At 37.7% G+C, this 21,162-nt stretch overlaps 1 protein-coding gene across 13 annotated transcripts in view; it reads right to left on the bottom strand.

The window, feature by feature from the left end:
- chd6 (chromodomain helicase DNA binding protein 6) overlaps positions 1-21,162 on the bottom strand; it is a 74,359-nt gene that overhangs the window by 20,465 nt on the left and 32,732 nt on the right. For all 13 annotated transcript variants that reach the window (XM_058402961.1, XM_058402971.1, XM_058402960.1 and 10 more), the window contains 15 exons: positions 20,491-20,575; positions 20,264-20,400; positions 19,932-20,053; positions 18,352-18,595; positions 15,556-15,732; positions 13,650-13,793; positions 12,179-12,434; positions 11,858-12,068; positions 11,133-11,328; positions 10,534-10,698; positions 9,647-9,826; positions 6,227-6,337; positions 5,393-5,595; positions 918-1,117; positions 282-441 (listed from right to left, as the gene is read on the bottom strand). In XM_058402961.1, coding sequence (XP_058258944.1) covers positions 282-441; positions 918-1,117; positions 5,393-5,595; positions 6,227-6,337; positions 9,647-9,826; positions 10,534-10,698; positions 11,133-11,328; positions 11,858-12,068; positions 12,179-12,434; positions 13,650-13,793; positions 15,556-15,732; positions 18,352-18,595; positions 19,932-20,053; positions 20,264-20,400; positions 20,491-20,575 — 2,591 coding nt within the window. The remainder of the gene's footprint in view (positions 1-281; positions 442-917; positions 1,118-5,392; positions 5,596-6,226; positions 6,338-9,646; positions 9,827-10,533; positions 10,699-11,132; positions 11,329-11,857; positions 12,069-12,178; positions 12,435-13,649; positions 13,794-15,555; positions 15,733-18,351; positions 18,596-19,931; positions 20,054-20,263; positions 20,401-20,490; positions 20,576-21,162) is intronic.

The following is a 21,162-nucleotide window of genomic DNA, read 5'->3' as shown; positions in this document are numbered from 1 at the left end:
TTACATTACTTTGCGAGTTTTGTGATCTTTCTGAGTAGGGGGGGTATTGACGTGTGTTAGGCTTATGCATGATCAACTGAGAGGAATCAGCACAGAACTGCTGACATTTATAAAATAAAATCAACTTGGCTCAACTGGACATGACACCTCAGTAAAGTATTTGATGGCACACTGTAAGAACCCCTCTTTTTCCTTTTCCTATATAACTGGCAATGTTTTCTTTTCTGTATCCTAAATATTTTTGAGCTTAAACCAGAAAGCAGTGTTTTGAGGGGTCTCACTTGTTACAGTGCTGTTTGAGGTGTTTCTTGTAGCTGTCATCCTGAAGTACTACTTCTGGGTTACAGTGGACTAGCCAGTCAGCATTCTTCAGCTCCGGAGGACTTAACTGGTTCTTTACTTTCTTACCCTTACGGCCCCTCGGTACAGGAACAGACAGTCCTGCACAGAAAGTTACTGTCAGTGAAAAATCAATGACAAGTTACCAATGTTTAATAAAGTTCAGGCGTTCTGCTGAGCATGCAAATGAAAGTTGTAAGTGAGGAATTACAAAAGTCAAAATAAAGTATTAATAGTAATAATATGTATTACTAGCACCCTTGATAATTTAGAAAAAGATTAACACAAGCTATATATAATAGACAGATATATTTGCAAAACACTCACACACAAAAAAACCCATTAAGCACTTAATTTTCTCTTGGTCAACATCTCCAGGAATAAGATTTTAAGCTTCTTTGTGTTCTTAGGTGTGTGCATATGGAGTCGCCATGTCTATTCAAGCCACAAGTTTTCAATAGGGTCAAAACCAGAAACCAACACGGTCATTGTTTTTTTTCAGTATCAGTATAGCATGTTGTATCATATGGGTCCATACATTCAAAACCTTCAGATTGGATAATATGGTAGGCTATTACCTGAGTGGTTTTGGAGTGCTTGATTGTGTCCATCCTTGGTGGGTGTGATTAAGTCCCAGATGAAGCTCTTGATCTTGTCATCACCTCTGTAGTGACGAACACAGTAGGCAAGCAGTGCTCTGCACAGGACTTCCATGTCTCTTTCTGTAAGGTGCCACTTAAAACGTCCATGATTCAGTATGTCCTTCCACCGCCCCCATCTATAGATAGAGTTTGAATATTAATGTTTACATTTTTAAAACAGAAACATGCATACAGTTTAAAAAACACTCTTGACTCTTATTGCAAACAGAAAATGCCTTTGATCTCTTTCCAGGAAATAAAATGATAAGATCTATGAACCCTGTCAGGGGCAGTGATTATTGCCTGGATATCTTTTTGTGAGTGCACACACACAGGTAGGTCATGGGGTTATAAGAAGGGCTCTGTTGAATGGCATGAGCATCCAAGTTGTACAATTAATTCCTGAGTCATTCATTTTAGCAGAGCTGGAAGTCTAGAAGTAACTACTGTATACTCTGAGACTCTTGTTATGCTTATCAGCCATGACAAACGCACACAAGAAAGTATGTTTAAACACCCAGAGAAAATAAATGTGCTGAAATACAACCTGCAGACTAGTTAACATCAGTGCAGTTACTGACAATTACTGCAAAAAGAAAACACTTATTTCTTTTCGGAAAAGTAAGGACAGATATTGAAAATGTGTTATGACAAAGGAACATTAAAAAGGGAATACATACGTTTTAGGAATTTGGTTATTTCTCTTGTAGAAATGCATTATTGAAAGACAATTTTAACAAACACCAATGTTATTATCAATAAAGCTACAATTAAAAAATAGTCACCATATTAAAGAAGCACAATTTTTTAAACTACCAAGAAAGTACCCCAAAGAGCAGTTAAAACCAAAAAAACAGAAAATACAGGGGCTGCACATGAACTGCACAGTCTGAAACAGAGCTGAAGTAAGCACAGGCATTTTAAAAAGCACTACCTCTGAGAAAACCAGCAACTGCTGCAAAGACATCACTGATACTGAGACATTGTACCTGGCCAAGTATGTTCACAATGGTCAAAAACAAGAGTTTTAGGTGACTTCTTAAAAGAAATGATCCTCAGTGTGACAAGTAGGGAATATTTTTCTACTAGTATAATGAACACAGTAAATTAAGCCAAGCAATAAAAAAACAAGAGTAGTTTAAATAAAAACATCACAACAGCTCTGATCCATCGAGGCATGGACTCCACAATACCAAGGTGTACTGCGGAATCTGGCACCAACACAATACAAATCCTGCAAATCGCAAGGTGGGTTGGACTTGTTTGTCCAGAACATCCTACAGATGCTCAATTGTAATCTGGGGAATTTGGAGGCCAATTCAACAGCTGGAACTCTCATGTTCCTTAAACCATTCATGATTCTTTTGTGGTGAGGGAAGGTGCATTATCCTGCTGAAAGAGGCCACTGACATTAGGGAATCGTGTTGCCATGAATTGGTGTACTTGGTCTAAATCAGTGTGTAGATACAGGGGCTGGACAACTGAAGTGTCACACTGAACAAGATCATATTAGAGAATTCACAATATATATGTAAGAGCAGTGGGTGAAGTTTAAATCAGCAGAGCAATAGCACAGCTGTATGTATAATATTGCAATCCACACAACATAATGGGAGACTTAAGACATTGTTAGTGCATTTCAACAAGTGTACAGCATGTCTTGGTATCCAGGGTAATATCCATATATCATCATGAAGGACACATCCAACAGAGGTAACCGTCAACGAAAAAGGAAACTGTCTGAAAGGGGTGTCCGGATACTAACTTGGATTGCATCCAAAAAAGTATAAAACCACAGCTGCCTAATTTAGTGTAGAATTAAATGCGCACCAAATTGCGAACAAAACTGTTACTCAGGAGCTCCACAGGGTCCATATTCTTTGTCAGGGTGATACAGACAAACCTTTTTGTCAGTCCTGCCAATGCCAAATGTCAGGTTCAATAGTCCTGTGGACTAATCTTGTAGATAATGTGAAACATGTAATGTTCTCTAATGAGTCCACCTTTACCCTCTTTCCCACATCTGGCAGAGTTACACTGTGGAGAAGACCGAAAGAATCTTTCCACCCAAACAGCTGCATGCCCAGAGTGAAGCTACCAAGGATTATCAAACCATTCTGGAGGACCACATGCACCCAGTGGTTCCAACATTGTACCCTGAAGATGGTGCAGTGCATCAGGATGATAATGCACCAATGCACACAAATAGACAGGTGGCATAGTGTTTTGATGAACTATGAAAGTGAAGGTGAACATTTCCCATGGCCCACATTTGCCCAGTGCACCACACTGCCAGCTTGTCTTCTTCCCAGTGGATCATTTGCATAGTGCATCATTGTGATAGCTCTTCCAAAGGTAAGTGTGCACACACAGACATCCACAATATGCAAAAGAAAGCATGATTCATCAGACCAGGCCACATTCTTCAATTGCTCCATGGCCCAGTTCTGATGCTGGTGCCCTTAGTAGGCACTTCTTGTGGTCAACAGGGGTCAGCATGGGCACTCTACTCAGTCTGAAGCTACAAAGGCCTATACAAATCAAGCATTTTTGCTGCTTCCACACAGCAGATTGAGAACTGACTGTTCACTTGCTGCCTAATATATCCCACTTCTTGACACGTGCCACTGTAATAAGATAATCAATGTCTTGGCTAGATCCACACTCATATAAACAAAGTTTAAAGCTAAAACTTTACTTGATCTGTAACAAAAGATGTAGGAGTTGGAACTGGTCTAAAGTATTAATAAACAGACCTCTATTTGGGAGCAAATTAAGTTAACAACAAATGATTTAGCCTAAAACATTAGGCAAGAAACAGAATTCTCAGTGAAGATGTGGAGGAGAGTAAATGGTTAATGCAGTAAATATACACTGAGGCAGGCTAGAAAGCTGAAAAATATTAGCAAGGAGACTAAGGAAAAAACAAGCAAACACACAACATTTACACTCAACCACATATAGCTGACGAGTCCACTATTGACCAGTTACTAAATTCTTTAGACCGTCCCCCTATTGGATGAGGAATTGAGGTAGTATTTTCTAGCCTTAACACTAATCAAGTGACTAGGTACGCATGGTTTTTTTTAAAAGTGGTATAAGTCTTCTTTCTCTGGTCCAGTCCCACTTCAATTTTGAGGGAGGGATCACAGCCTCCATAAATAAAGGGAGGCTTTCACATATCCTTTATCCCAAAAGACAGTAAAGGTAAGATGGATTGTATAGACCAATCAGTGTCCTGAACCCAGATTACAAAGTGTATGCATTTATACTAACAGATTTCATACCTAATAAGCAAACCTAAGATTTAGAGGCAAACCTCTACCTCTGAATGTAATTCATCCTCTGCAAATGATCCAAAATGCAGCTGTTCTCACACACCACTCTACTGTGCTCGCTCCACTGGCTTCTGGAAGCTGCATGCATCAGATTCAAAACACTTATGCTTTCCTACAAAGCCAATAGTGGACAAGCACACTCTTCCCTCAAAGCTCTTATTACTCTTCGCACTGCACCACACTCTCTCTGATCTAATAGCACTGCTCGACTGGTCCCACCATCTCTCAGGTTAAGAGCTGGTATAAGTCACAACACTTCTCTGTTCTGGAATGGACTTCCCCAGATGTCTGAACAGTCGAGTTACGTACTAGCCGTCTTCAAGGGACGGATGAAGATTTACCTCTTCCTTTTCATGTATTTTAAAAAAAATGTTGTGCTATAGTTCTTCCCAATACAGTTTTTAGGCTGATGGTATCCTAAGTCTATGGCCTAGACAGAGGCTTCAAAGCACTTTTATACAGTACATTGCTCTGGATAAGGGCATCTGCCAAATGCCCCAGATGTAAATGTAAGATAACATAAGAAGGGCCCTTCATATTATTAATTATATTTACAAAGAGAAAATCCATAGTAATCTCATGTATCTTTTCCAGCTCCATGCACCCCTACAATTCTCCCTTGAAATCAGTTCGGAACATGGTTTATAAAAATAGATCTTTCTTTAGAAAGCAGACTCAGTAACCACACTTGGCATCTTTTATAAGAGACCACTAGAACACACACATTCAATATCTTCTCATTAACTATATCAATGACTCCATGTGAATTGTGGATTTTAAAAGAATTTTCCTCATGTTTTATTTCTGTATGTAAACAAAATTAGCCATTGTCTGCAATGGTCTGCTAAACATTTGTGTTTTATTGTGAACTACTGTGAAAAAAAACGTGGAACTGGTTTGGCAAAGACCAACCAAAACATTGTGCCACTTATAGGAAATTATAAAGCAAATTATGCATATGCAGATGTGGGAATTAAACTTTATGAAGACGTGGAACCCTTCTGATACAGTGCTTTTGGGAAACCAATAATTTGTCCGAAGACAAGACAGTAAACAAGTGTGAAAGAGACTGACCCGAATATGAGCAGGTTCTTCTCCACTCTGAAGCATTCTGCTCGAAGATATCGCTTGCTGCGGTCACCAAGGCGTCGTGAACGACAAGGACGCTCCTCTGAGTCACTGTCTAGCTCTGAAAACTCCATCAGCTCATCATCCTCAAAAGAGTTGTAGTGTCGTGTTTGCTTCCGCACGCGAGGTGTATCAATCACAAGACTCTCCTACATGACGTCAAGAAAAGCCACATTATCGAAATACATACTTTCAAGTAATGAGACTGCTTCCATATGCTAACAGTATGACAGTATTTCCTTAAAGCACACAAATGCTTGTTTTTCTTGTATTATTTTCTTAATTTGACATTATTCTTGCAGTTCTCCTAAAGCTCAAAACAAGTAAATGAACAAGTACTGATGTAACATTTTGGGTTTGCATGGTCCTGAAGATATGGACACATGTAGGTATCATTCAGCAGATTACACTATGGGTCTATATTAGAGTATCCTCATAAACAAGGTGAAAAAAAATAAATACATAGATGCAAAAAACCCCAGAGTATTAGACATACATGGAACACAAAGGGCATACACGTGTATAAAGAGCTCCTGAGTGCCTGTAAATGTAAAAACACTCACTAATGTAAACTTCAATTGATCAGCTTCAAATTGCTATATAGATTGGCAAGAATTACAGAAATCCTTTATCCATAAATTCCCCATAAATCTGAGGAGAGGCAGATTTTTAAATTGTGTCTCCTTCTTTTCTCTTTCCCTGAGATGCCCCTGTGCTAATTCTCTGACCCAAGGTGTGACATTTTTCTGACAAAAACAAGTGGGCAACTGCCAGTCTTACCTTCTCTTCCTTTGAGTCAATCTCCAGCTCAGCGATTTTTGCCCATTTTTGCCAGAAGTTTGGGTCATCCAGAGAGATGTCAGTTCGATTTCCAGAGGAAACAAAGCTAGCCTGGGAAAATACATAAAATAAATTCTGAGCCAACACTTAAGATATTGTCATTTTATTAAAACAGTTAATCATGTTGAATAAGTCATCTAAACATTTTACTGAAATATTTAAATACACTTAATACTTAGCCTTTTTTTTGTTTGTTTTTTTTACCATTAATTTCACTTCTTTTTAACACGAAAACACTATTTCTATCATTTTTGAGCCCTAACTTTAATGCACTGTGTAATAGCTAGCAGTTAAAAAAATGTACTTATCAGTGAGGCAAAAGTACATCTGAAGCCACTAGTGTTTTTTTTAAATCAATATAGGTGTAATAAATAAAATTAACAACAAGATATTTAACCAAAGGAGAACAGAAATGACTGAATTAATCAGCAATTATTTCCCCACCAATGTTAGTGTAAACAGAGATCAGTTGAGTGAAGAGACTACAATGTGGCTCCAGTTTGTCAAGTATCACAGGTGACGTCTAAAATGTGTAGTTTTCATACCATAAATATTAGAACATGTCAAACTTTCATTATGTGAAAGCCACACTGAAACACTGTTCAAAATTGTTTCAAGGCAGTTATAACAAATATATAACAAATAAAAATCTCTTCATATTGTAATCATTTAGACAATTATTAAATCCATCACAAGTTATTCAAACCACTTTCTTTCTTTCTTTCTTTCTTTCTTTCTTTCTCTTATTTTTAAGCTGGGAATGAACAGAAATCCCAGCAAAGAGCAGCAGACCCTGTAGTAAACAGTGCATTGTATGTAGAGAGGGGACTTAGCTCGCTTATTAGCAGTTAAATTGCAATGCTACGCCATACCAAGGTGTTTTAAACAGTTGTATGCTTGAAGAATGTGGCAAACTTTGTCAACAGTTTGGGTGGACCCAGGTATAGGTGTTACAGTCAGGTATCCACATGTATGTAGTGTATAAAATACCAATTTAAACCACCGCTACCCTGACCGAGATAAAACCGTTACTGAAGATGAATAAATGACTATAGTAAATGCATTGTGCAGTGCTCATGTAACACTCAGCGTCTAATACTCTTCCATTTTAATTAGTGAGATTTTCTTTGTCCTTCGAGCTTTCTATCTAAGCACCTGAAGAAAAGAAAAAACAACAACAACAACAACAACAACAACAACAACAACTCCCCTCTCATGACTTATTTTTTGTTGGGTCCCAAGGGATCCATGTCCCTGAAACTTTAAACTTATTATCTGAAAGTTTAATGTAGCAGTGGTGAGCAAACACCGCATTTAGACTGCCTTTACAATTCATAGTCTCTGAGGAGACTCAGAATTAACGGTCTGTTGCTTGTAGACGGAATATCAATTTTATAACAATAGCTTTGAAGAAAGATTCAGACATTGCTTGCATGGAAATGGAAACCATGTAGGGCAATCAAACCCCAAGGGTGTAAAAGCAGTTTGGGAGAAATACCCAGTACCCACGCCAAAATGAAGTGAGGAGAATGAACAGAAAACCCAACTAATAACAGCAGACTCAGCAGTACACACTGTATGATATGTAAAGGGATTACCAACTCTAACTCAGCACGTTAGCCTCAAGCTCCATTAGCCAGTTAATTAGCGAAATGCCAGAATACTGCCACACTTGAAGGGAGAAAACACAGAGGGAGGTCCAGCTTGACATGAAAATGAGCAATACTGTTTTACTCACTCTGGAATTGCATCAGCTCCAACAGCATTCCAACAACATTCCTCCTCCCTGGAGCCCTTATAGGTGAATGGCCAACATACAAAAGTATTGACTGGCAAGTGAAAGGAAAAAAACTGACTCTAAAATTCCCAGGCACATTGTAAAATATGCTCAAAATATCAGAAATGAAAACACATGCCAATGTATAATGCTGAATGGAAATAAGAGAGGGCTAGCCACAGCTTTGTAGGACAGGGGAACTGAGGCTCTGACTGGGTCATATGCTGTGGATATCTCCATACCGTGTCCATGCATGCAAGCCACACAGTTTTCGTGCTGATAGCACACTGATATTGTGCATGGTACAACTAGGCTAGGAGTCCCACTCTACTCATAGTTTAGCCCCTTTCTTCTTATTGTGAGAATTCAAAAGGCTGTAACATGAAAAGAACTAAAAGAACAAGTCACAAAAGTTAAAAATATATATTTTTTCTAGCAGGTACGATTACAGACTTTTATAGAACAAAGCACTCCTGGGATTCTACTGGGATTGGCCAGTGTCACCAGTGTATGTGGCCAACATTCAGCACAAAAGAGACAGGCCATGAACCAAACCAGTTGAAGACAAAAAGACATCAAATGCATGTAAAGCTAGTTTTAGCAGAATATGGTGAGTTTATTTAAACACTGGAAAATAAATCACACAACATAGATTAATTTAGAAGAGAGTTATCGGGTATCTTGAAAATGTTCTCTAATCCATTGGCAGTGCCTGCTAGCCCCACCGCCTTCTGCTACACAAGTGAACCGGTGAGTGCATGAAGACATTTCATTTTTATTTAAATGAGTTTAGACTTCTGCTTCTTGGAATTTCTAGTGTGAAAGCAATATTCATTATACTACACAAATAGAACAGAATGTTTCATTAATGTGCGATTTGTGGTGCACCTATTGAATCACCCGTGTTACCAGGTTTGGCACAGTGATTTTTACAAAACCTGGGTGTTGAACATGCTAATTTGTTATAGAATTTATTACCTTGCTAACTCTTTAGGTCTGCCTACACATTAAACACTGTAGTGTAAATGCACTGCTCATATATTAGCTCTGGGTATTTTAGAAACAATGACAATAAATTATTAATAAAACATGGGGGGGGGGCTTCATGTGGTGAGTTGAAGAAAGGCATCCTAAAACAATAAATACAGTAGTGCCCCGTTTTACGTCGTTTCGACTTACATCCATTCTGACTTTACGTCACTTATCCTTAAATATTAAACTGAAAAATTAAATGCAATTTATGGCGCTTTACACAACCTTATGTCGGTCCCTCCATCACATAGTAGTAATGAAAAATGGCTAATAAAACCAAACTAAACAAACTTCTTTTTATAAAATACATATATTCAGTCATAGTGTCATTATAGAGAACATATACAGCACTTTATAGGGGCATTTCCTACTTATGGCTTAGGGTGGGGTATGACTGTACATATAAAAGCTTGTATTTTATATGTACTATTAAGTGTTTAATAGACACTCCGAGACAATACAAAAATGTTTGAATGTATGCAACATTTACAACTAAATACAATACAACATTTAAATGTAATACCTACAGATGTCTGGACTCTTGTGTTTACCTTAGCAAATGTAGATCCTTTTCCCTCAGACTGAATGGTGATGGTCTGTGTACGGCGTTGCAAAATCTGATCAATATCTTCTTCGCAGAACTTTGAGCCTTCGTCTTCTTCATCCATAAGTGCACCATATGCACCTTTCCTCAAGAGATCTTCCACTTCCATCTTAGATAGCTGCTGTACCTATGACAGTATAATAATGAGAATAACAGAGATGCAGTACAAAAAAAAAAGTGTCATTTTAGTGACAATAATATTTATTTTGCTTCAGGTTATATTCAAGTGTTAGACAAGCATGAAAAGTTTTAACTTTGAGAAAACAACAGATTAAAGTATAATCAAGGAGAGATCAGGCTTTGGGCACTCTTTTTTTTTTGCACAATTTTAAGTAAACTTTAAAAAAGAAAAATTCTTTCTTAGACACTCTTGAATATTCCTGCCTGCTCCCATAATATTTCTTAACAAACTTGTGTGGTTTTATTTCTCACTATACACTACACAGCTAAAAGTTTGTGGACACCTGACTATCACACCTATATGTAATTTCTGATTGTGTCATTCCAGACATGCCACCCTGTGGTCAGCCTATTTTGGCCATGTAGTGTATAAACAAAGTATCAATTTAAACCTAAAATAATGACTACAGTAAATGCACTGTGCAGTGCTACACAAGAAACACAACAGGCCCAATACACTTCCATGTTAATGAACAAGGCTTTTTCTGTGTCCTTTTCTTGTATCCTAGGACTCATCATGTGACTTCCTGCTCCCAACTGCATGAAGGTGAAAAACATCCCTTCTGTGGTTCTGTTTGTTGAATCTTGTTGGATCCTTGTCACCAAAGTACACCTCTAAACTTAAAGTAGAATGTAGTAATAGTAAGCACACACCCCATTTAGACTGCCTTTGCGGTTGATATCCTGTAGAACCGCCTTGTCCAGACCGAGCTTAAGACTGGCTTTGTCGAACATCTCCCTCTCATATGAATTGCGTGTAATAAGGCGATAAACCTTCACAGCTTTGCTCTGGCCAATCCGATGACAGCGAGCCTGGGCCTAAGAGAATAAAAAAGAGAAAGAAGATAAAGAACAAGTTCTTATCACATGCTAGAGGTTACTCTCAAGATTGCCATTGTTGTCCTATACTTTAGTACCACCATCCATTTACTTCAATACACTGGCTTTCTTCTTTGCTGCTTGATTAGTCTTTATGTACATGCCTCCTTCCTCTCCCTTACTGTTAAGAGTGATAAGGGAAGCTCTGCGACTGATCTTGCACCTACTGACAAAAGCAATAGATCTACAGAATTTCATCATGGTAAACAGGAAATTATTTGGAGTGTATATATATATATATATTTCTATATATATTTCTTTGTATATATATGTATATGTATAATATATGTTTGGAGACCTCTAGACTGAACACAACAACTTTTTCTGACCTCCTTCTGTATAGTTATATGTGCTATATAAGCCGAGTTAGTGACCTGCAGGTCATTCTGTGGGTTCCAGTCAGAGTCGAATATGATGCAAGTATCTGCAGCAGTGAGGTTGATGCCCAGTCCTCCGGCTCTTGTGCACAGCAGGAAGACGAAGCGATCAGAGTCCACCTTACAAAACCTGTCAATAGCTGCTTGTCGCAGATTCCCTCTGACTCTTCCATCAATACGCTCGTATGTGTACCTGAAATAAAGTACAGCTTAATTTTAAAAAGTCCAATCTGCAAATGATTTCTACTTAATAAAATCTTGTGGAAAATGTACTTCACCAGAATTTACCCTATTTCTTGTTCACTGTACATCACTGCGAGATTTATTTATTTTTAGTAAAGTCTCCTGTCCCTTCTTTGATTGGATTAAAACAATGCTTTCAAGCTTGTAACAATGTTAACTAGCAAAAATAGGCACGCAATTTAACTTGGCAACAAATTTGTTGTGATCTCAAAAGATCCTAGACAACTGCATTTGACAATCTAGTGTACAGTTATCGAAAGGAATTTATTGACAGTTGTGCTAGCCGGTGTCACCCAAATGAGGATGTGTTTTTCTATTGAGCCTTTTTCACATTGGTGGGATGATACAATAACAAGTGCCATAATAATGTGATAATCAATATTCTTCACTTGTCACCTGTCAGTGGTTTTTATAGTACGGATAAAGTTTTTATGCAGAAAAAGAGACAGACAATTTGTAACTAATAAATATACACTCACCTTCTCTGAATGAGGTAGTCCTCTAGTATATCCAGGCACCGAACCATCTGGGAGAACACCAAAACTTTATGTCCCCCAGCAATGAGTTTGGGCAGCAGCTTATCAATAAGCACCAGTTTTCCAGCAGCCTGTATCATAGCCTGCAGCTGGAAATCTGGTGCCTCAGGATTGTGGGTTTTCCTAAAACTATCCAGAATCTTTTCTTCAGCACCTAAGAAAAATATTACAGAGTATATTGAAGATATGTGCAAATTATACTGCGTATATAGATGTTTGTGTGTGTGTGTGTGTGTGCGCGCGCGCGTGTGTGTGTGTTTTTACCTGTGATGAGATATGGATGGTTGCAACACTTTCGTAGCTCCATCATAGTGTTGATGAGGTTGGGCATATTGTGCTGGTTTGCTCCCTTTGCCAGAAAGGTAAAGTTTTTCTCCAAGATGGCACGGTAGTATTTCTTTTGGATATTGGTTAGTTCCACCTCAATTATAGTTTCTTCTTTGGGAGCTAAATTCTTCTCCACATCATCCTTTAGCCGCCTTAACATCATGGGCTTCAAAATAGCTTGAAGCTTCTTAACCTGTTGGCATTCATGTGATTTAGTTGAAAAAAAGTAAATCAAAGCAGCTGCTAGGTGTTGTACGTTTTAAATAAATGAATTTAAAAAAAGAATTAAAATTAATTAAAATGTACGTTATTTGGAAAAAACTACATTCTGATTTAATATGAGTACGCAATTTAATTTAGTCTGTGAAAACTAAAGGTTTTGTCTGTTTTTCTCGAATTAGGGAATTAGATTCATTTATTTCCAAAATTTAAATGCAATACTTCCCCATATTTTTATTTCCCATTATTGCTTATCAGTTTAAAAATGCACACTGCATTCAGGGCTTATCCAAACCCTTTCTCCTTGTTGATGTGTGCTGGCTAAGTTCTGCCGTGACTGAAAAAGGAGAAGACGTACACGGTGTGATATTAGCCTGAATGGCAAAAAACACATGCTTCGTGTTAGACCACTCTAAAATGCAGTAGCTCCTTCAAAGAAAAGTATGCAGATTTAATTATTTTAATCTAGTAGCACGTTTATTATTTGTTCTATTTTTACAGATATTAAATACATTTCAGTATAGTAGCTAGCTACAAAAAGTTTTATTTCTATTTTTTGATACATGATACTTTTTTCTGTTAAAACTATCATTACTATGATAGTTTACTATGACAGAAATAAAAGCTTAAGTAAATATAAATAATGTGAATTACTGTTAAACACTTGCCAGTGTGCAGAATAGCAGCTCAGAGCTGTCGATTTGGAGTAAAAACAGTATCATTAATAGAAAGCACAAGGGCGGCCAACATCCTCTGCGTGTACGACATGCTTACTCTTCTCTAATGCTCACTCACAAGGTGACACTTTATTCATGATTCAAGTTTTTGGGACATTCCAAAGAATGTTACAGGTAAAAAAAAAAAAAAAAAACCTCACAAAAACTCATATCTCAGCATGGCACGTAAACGTAACTTCATGATTAGATGATTTGGGTATATTTTGGGGCTTTTAAAGCACTCTTGTACGTCGCTTAGGATAAGACTGTCTGCCAGAATGTAAATGTATAATAAAAACAATTATCAGAGCCTGCTGGTGCTGCTTCAAGATGATGTCTAGATATTAAACAATACTCTTTGTACAAAAGCTCCTTGTGTATTCACACCCCCTTGTGGAGAATCCTCAGCCAATAACAGTGACTAAATTAGCATGCTATACAGTGTAGGAGTAGAAGTGAAGGGAAAACCCTACCTGCTCCTCAGTTTTTAGATCTCCAAATTCCTCGAGAAATGTGCTCTCTGAGGGAAACTGCACTGGCTCCAGGAAGTTGAGCAGACTGAAGAGTTCCTCCACAGAGTTCTGTAGAGGTGTACCTGTAAGGAGCACTTTATGCTCCTGAAGAGAGGAGGAAAAAATATAGAAGAAAGATGAAGTTTTCTTCGCACTGGACATGTCAAATAACGATATGTATTAATTTCTGACTAACGATTACAATTGACTACAGATGGCAAAATAGTTTTTGCTTTAAAAAAAAACAAACACGCAAGTTCCTCCTCACATTACAGTGCATCTTATTATGCATAGTGGCCAGTATTTAGGAAACTGGATAGCAGCCATTCCAAAATTATTGGCACCCTCAAGGACAACATACAAATGCAAAGGCTCAGGCCATAATAAAAATGCTTACTAAACATCAGTGACTGAATGAAATCCTGTAGTCTGAATTGAAGATAACTGTCCATTTGTACATACTTGACAATATAAAAAAATGTGTAATGGTTAAAATTTTAAAATGTCCCAGATGGCAAAATCACAGATTGTTTATAGGGTGTTGCTAGGCGGCTGTTATGGGGTCCCAGATGGTCGCTATGGTGTTTCTAGAAGTTTTCAATATGATCCTATTTGGTTGCAAGTTTGTAGTCAGTCAGGTGCTAAGCAAACACAGCTGGGTGCCAGGGTGTTGTTAAGTGGTTGTTATTGAGTACCAGGTGGCTGCTATCATCTTGCTACAGATGTGGCCTTTAAAAATACATGCTTCCTCACGTGGTTTCACATAGTTTGTCACATGTAGTCACACAGCACCCTTCAGGCACGCTTCTTAAAATTTAAATATATTTGTTGTGCCTCACACAGTAACCAGCAGGTTGTGCATGGAACAACAAACCGTAGCTCAACACACAGTAGCTTGCCCAGGTCAGACTGCTCTTGGCCAACTTGGCAATAAATAGTCTTAAATCAATCTTTAAATATGCTCAGGCTTATATATTATACATTTAACATAGAATTAATCAATCAATCAATAATTGATTCATTATTACTCTCTCTGATACTTTCAGAGACATGTAGACTGAGTGGGAATTGTTTGATTTATGGCTGTTTAAAAACACAACACATTTAGTAAAATCCAAAGCTGACTGTAACAGATATTGAATAGAAGTGAATGACGCTCTTCTCTTGCCCTATTGCCAAATAAATATTGATAACTTAAAAAATATATATATATTTTTGGGAGTTCTAGGTGATAGTATAAGCTTTTTAAGAGTATAATGATTTATTGAAAAAGCAAATTCAGACAATTTACTCTCACCACTCTCAAATAGTGATGACATCATCTACTTTAGCTTTCCATCATTAAAATGAATTGGGGAACAAATAAAGTTGGATAAAAAGAAAAGAATGAGTTCAATCTCCCAGAGGTCCTGGTGTAGCCAGGTTTGATCATGAAGTTTGGTGGTTGTAGCTTCAGTAGTGAATGAATTACAGCACCTTAAATATTTTTGTAACTATAAAATACAACTAATCAACCAGTAAAAAAATTGTTAAAATTACTGAACAGATATTAAAAATTAACAGACATGCAAGCCCTAGGGTGTAGGAGTAATCTAATATCTATAAGAGTTCTTAAAGTAGTTAGATATTACAGGAAAATCCCCCAATTTCCATGAAGGGTGGTGCAGTTTGACGTCTTTAGACTAGGTGAATGCAATTTATTTTCATGACTGGCTCAATTTCTGGCTTTCTGGATGCTGAGATCAGACACAATTTTGTAGAACACAAACCGTATATCATTAACACTACCAATAAATACTTTAAAAACAGAGCTTACATTGAACAGACTCAATAGGGAAAAATATGGGTAGAAGGCTAGTAAACCAACCAGGTTCATGAGTTTGAGTCCTTCCAGCAGTTTACAGTTACGATTCTTCAGTCGATGTGCTTCGTCAATAACCACACAGCGCCAATTAACCTTTTTCAGTTCAGGACAATCAGCCATAATCATCTCAAATGTGGTGATTACACCATGAAACTTAAACAGGCCAGGTATTATGTTTCCCTGCAAAGAAGTAAACAGAGACAAATATCCCAGACAAATAAATGTATTAATCCTTAGTATTCATCTCTATTTAACCCATTTATAACTACTAGAAGGTGCAAAGTCTAAATTTTTAGCTCTCTAGTATATTTGAGTTGAAATTAAATAATAAACATGTGTTCAGGATGGTGCAGGAATTACAGCACTGTGGTCTCCTGCAAGCTGGTCTTATTTCCTCATTCACTAATACACAAGTGAACAGATAAATAGTCTTGAGTTCATTTATTGTACGGCATTTTCTTTGAAGCAAGCCATCATTAGGTTGAGGCATTGCCAAATCAACTCTTGGCACATTCTTGAGAAAAAAGAATTCATTAGTGAACTCAGGAACACCAAAAGGCCAAAAAGACTGCAGAAATGAACTACAGTAAAGGACAGAAGAATACCTTTCCTGGTGCAGCAACCCCCTCACAACAGTTGACCAGATCAATACACTCTCCAGGAGGGAGGTGTATATGTGTCAAAGTCAACAATCAAGAGAAGGCTTTACCAGGATAAATGCAACGGGTTTACCACAAGATGTAAAACGATTGCTAAGACTTACAGTTTTACAAAAACACCATAGAAAGATGATACAAATAAATGCTGAAGGGAAGGAACTCCAAATTATCTTATGGTGTGGGGACTGTAAAGGATTGGCAACAAAGAATTAAGAATAGTACCCACCAAAAGTGGTCCAAGGAAGAAAACCTGAAGAACTGACAACAGGTTCAGGGGGGCCAAGGGGGACTCACTGATACAAGCGAGGAGTGAAGGCTACCCTGGTCTGATCCCTACTGTAGAACAATCTGCGGAAAAACCTAATGCTGACTATGACAGAACACTGAACACTTGCTTACATGACAGCTTGCTGTGTATGGGGCTCTGTAGCTACAGACCAGACAGAGTGCCCGTACAGAGGTCAGCATGCTGCTGAAAGTGCCTACAATGGACATGTATCAAAACTGGATCATGGAGCAGCGGAAAAAAAGTGGCCTGAATCATGTATTCTTTTACAAATATAGAGAACCAGGTTGCCTGTGTTTGACTTAACTAGAGAAAATATAACAGCAGGATACACTATGGGAAGCCGGCAAGCTGACAGATGTAGTGTGATGCCCTTGGCAATGTTTTGCTGAGAAACCTTGGGTGCTGTCATTCACGTGGAAGTTAATTTTACACTTACCACCAACCTAAACACTGTTGCAGACCAAATACTCCCCTTCATAGCTAAGGTATTACCTAACAGCAGTGGTAGGATAATGCATCAGCATTATTATATTACACTGTAAAAATTGTTCAAGGAATGGTTTGAGGTACATGAAAGAGTTCACGGTGTTGATTTGGCCACAATATTTCCCAAATCTTAATCGAGCATCTGTTTGAAGTGATGGACAAACAAACCTGATCCATGGAGGCCCCACCCTGTAACTTCTGCTGCTAATGTGTTGGTGCCAGATACCAGAGCATACATTTAGAGGTCTTGTAGAGTCCATACTCTGATTGTTCAGAGTTGTTTTGGCAGCAGTTTGTTAAAAAGGAAAACTGTTCACAAAATTTGGATGTAAATACCCATAAATTGAATCTGTAAATCTGCAACTTAAGCTCATATACATGATGTAATTTCAACTCAAATATACATAATATGGTTATGTATATTTAAATAACTGTCATTGACATGTGACATGTTAATGTACTCATACTCATTTCCCACAAGACAGAAGTATTCTACTAGGGCCACAATCAGCTATAAGTAAGCTATGTGATTTTATGTTAACTTTGGATATCATTTCTGTCATTATATCCGGCAGTCTCTCGTTTGAAGACAGCCTTTTCTCAGCTCAAAACCATTGCTTAGCTAAGACATATATTTAAAAACTAGCATCCTTACTAGAACTGGAATGATCATATCACCACATGACACTGGCTCCCAGTAAAATGTGGCATTGACGATAAAATACTACTTATGAGCTACATATGAAAAGCACTAAATGTGCCTCACAGTACCTAAGAAAAATTTTGGCCTATTATGATCTGCCATGCCTGCTTTGATCAAAAGTTCTTAAAAGTACCTGAAATAATAAAGACTACGGCAGGAGACAAGCATCTTTTCTGCCAAAGCCTCCCTATTGTATAGACTTTCAGTTAGTGTTAAGGACTCAGTCTTAACTTTTAAACTTGTTCTCTTTCCCTCTCTCTATAGAGCTATACACGGACTGCTTCTGCCTAATGCCAGTTGTGTATCTGCTACTTACACTTCTACTGCTGGCACCTCTTGTTCTACAGATGTTCCACATTCATCCTGACATTTCTTCTGTTCGGATCTTTTAAAATTGTGACCCTTTCTTCGACATAAAACAATGTTGTACACTGGGGAAGTATTTTGACTAATCCTATTACTGGGTGTTACCCAGAAAAGAATGGGTTCCCTTTTGCGGCTGGTTTCTCTAAAACTTTCCTTTCTCATGCTGTCTCCTTGCCACAATCAGTTCCCTCATTAGGAATCTCATCATAAATCTACATCTAGAGTTCGGCAAAGCTGCATTGTGACAATGTATATTGTTAAAAAGTACAATACAAATAAAACTGAATTGAATATACCTGTTCATTTCTGTGATACATCTCGTACTGCAGGATCATCTGGCGGCTGATCTGGCTACCATGATAAACAATTACATTAATGTTTGTCCACGTGCGGAACTCTCTCTCCCAGTTTGTAATGGTAGAAAGAGGGGCAATGATTAGGAAGGGACCTCTCAAACCCATAAGGAAGATCTCATAGAGGAATGTTATGGACTGGATGGTTTTTCCGAGGCCCATTTCATCAGCTAGGATACAATTTTTCCTAAAGAGGAAGATGATAGTATATAATATTTTTAAAATTACATTTGATAAATAATTTTTGTGTATGAGTGTTAATATCACTTTTAACAAGTAAGTCAACCAAAAACATCCATGTCTATTTCTTGACTGACGTGTATATTTGAGAATAAATTTGATTTCTAAGATATACACTCACTCAACACTTTATTAGGAATACCTATACATCTACTCATTAATGCAATTGTGTGGTAGCAGTGAATGCACAAAATTATACAGATGTGGGCCAGCTGCATTTGGTATTGTTCAAATAGACCATCAGTATGAGGAAAAAATGTGATCTCACTTTTGACTGTGGGATGAACACTGGTGAGAGACAGGCTGGTTTGAGTATTTCTATTACTCCTGAACCCCTGGGATTTTCATGCACAGCAGTCTCTAGAGTTTACTCAGAATTGTGAGAAAACATCCAGTGAGTGGCAGTCCCACAGATGAAAATACTAAACAGAAAGGCAACTACAGGATAACTACTCTGTATAATCATGATGAGCAGAAAAGCATCTCAGAATGCACAACACTTGAAGCAGATGGACTACAACAACAATCACCGCTGTGGTCACTGCTTGTTCTGTTGTGCAGGTTTCACCTCTAACAGCCAAGAACAGAAAGCTTAGGCTGCAGTGCACTCAGGCTCACCAAAATTAGACAATTGAAGATTGGGAAAAAAGTAGCCGGGTTGGATGAGTCAAATTTTCTGCTGAGGAACACAGATGGTAGGATCAGAATTGGCCAGCCCAGCTAGCCATGTGTCAACAGTCCAGAGGCTATGTAATGGTGTGGAGAATGCCTTCTTTGCAGAGTCTGGGCCTGTTAATACAGTACCAATCAATCACTGCTTGAATGCCATAGCCTGTATGAGTACTGTTGACCACGTGTATCTCTACATGGCAACAATATACCCATCTTTTAAAAGGCTACTTGACAACATCACAAAGTCGTCACAAAGTCGTCTCAAACTAGTTTTATGACCATGACAATGAGTTCAGTGTTCATCAGTGGACTTCCCAGTCACTGGATCTGAGCAAGAAGTGGTAAAACATGAGATTCATGATCATGAAGAACTGAGGCTGTTTTAAGAGTGAAGGGATGGCCTGCCCAGTATTGGTATAGTGTTCCTAATAAATTGTTTGGTGAGTGTAGAGAGCTTTTTTTTTAAAAAAACAAAAAACAAAAAAACAACTCCAATCTTCTCAAGCTGCAGTATCACACCATGAGGCTGAAAAGGTTTTTATTTTATATAACTTTTTTTTAAGCATGTCAGTTTTCATAGCATGATTTTTGTGAAACCAGTGCATTATTACCTATTGTACCAATTGAAAAGAAGCCAGTTCATGCCTTCTAGCTGGTATTCTCTGAGTTGGTTGCCATTTCTGTATTCACGAGACTGTTCGAGCTTTTGCCATTGCTCTGGTGCAGGCCTCTCCTACAGTGAAACAAAGAGAGGAAGTACATAACTACTCAGAAATATTTAAGAACATAGCAATTCATTTAAGATGTCATTGCAATACATGTAATGCATTACCTTCAGGTGAAAAATAAAATTGTAATAAGTGAACACTGAATATAAAAGTGGGTCTCATTGATATACTCAGGACGTAAATTCATTTCAGATAAATTCAATGCAAGATCTTACAACAGGTGTGAGTTCTGGTATTTTCTTGAGCTCTTCAAACTCACGAATCTTCACAGGGTCTACATCCTCCTGCAGTTCCCAAGTGCTTTCCTCATAGGGTAGAGAACACCACTTTACCAGGTAGTGCGTCACCTCCTGTTAGCACACGTGCAATGATTTCTAACAGCAGTATAAGACACAGATATATATGTATTTATTCTTTTTTACTGCTACAATGATACTCCCCTCTCCAGTTTCTGTGTCTGTAGTGATCGCAATCTCCAAAACCCGATCTACTTCAACATAGTCTGGATTAAAGAGGTCTTCATCCAGCTAGAAAGATTGAAACTGATATAACTAATGCAGACCACGATAAAAACACAATTAAAGTAAAAACACCACCTAAATAAATGTCATGGGTAACAAGAAATGAATAAAAGCTGCATAAATGCTATTTTTTGATGGCCACATATTCATGTATTTCATTGCATTTTTAATCATATTTATTTTTTGTGCATGTTCTATATTTATAACAATACAGTAATACCTCGCAGATCCGCGTCTCACAATTCGCGGCTTCACTGATCCGCGAAATTTTCTTTGGAACATAACTAATCTGCATCCACGAATTTTTCACAGACCCACGAAATCCTGCAAAAGTGTTTACGGCTAATTTCGTGGCAATTTATAAAATATATATAAGTAATTCATGCTTTTTAATGCGAAATTATTAAGAAAAATGTAGTTTATTAATTTAGTAATATAAATATAAGAGTAAAATCAACAAAATATCAATAAAAATAAAATATAAATGTTATTTTAATAATCTTGAACGTCGCCGATATCATGTACGTACAGTACAGCCATTATGACACGCTATTGACCGGAAGGGTTGGAAGTAGCCAATCACAGAGCATTAA

Source organism: Hemibagrus wyckioides, linkage group LG11, assembly GCF_019097595.1.
Source record: "Hemibagrus wyckioides isolate EC202008001 linkage group LG11, SWU_Hwy_1.0, whole genome shotgun sequence".
NCBI classification, from domain to species: Eukaryota; Metazoa; Chordata; class Actinopteri; order Siluriformes; family Bagridae; genus Hemibagrus; species Hemibagrus wyckioides.
This window is presented reverse-complemented; position numbering and strand designations above follow the sequence as displayed.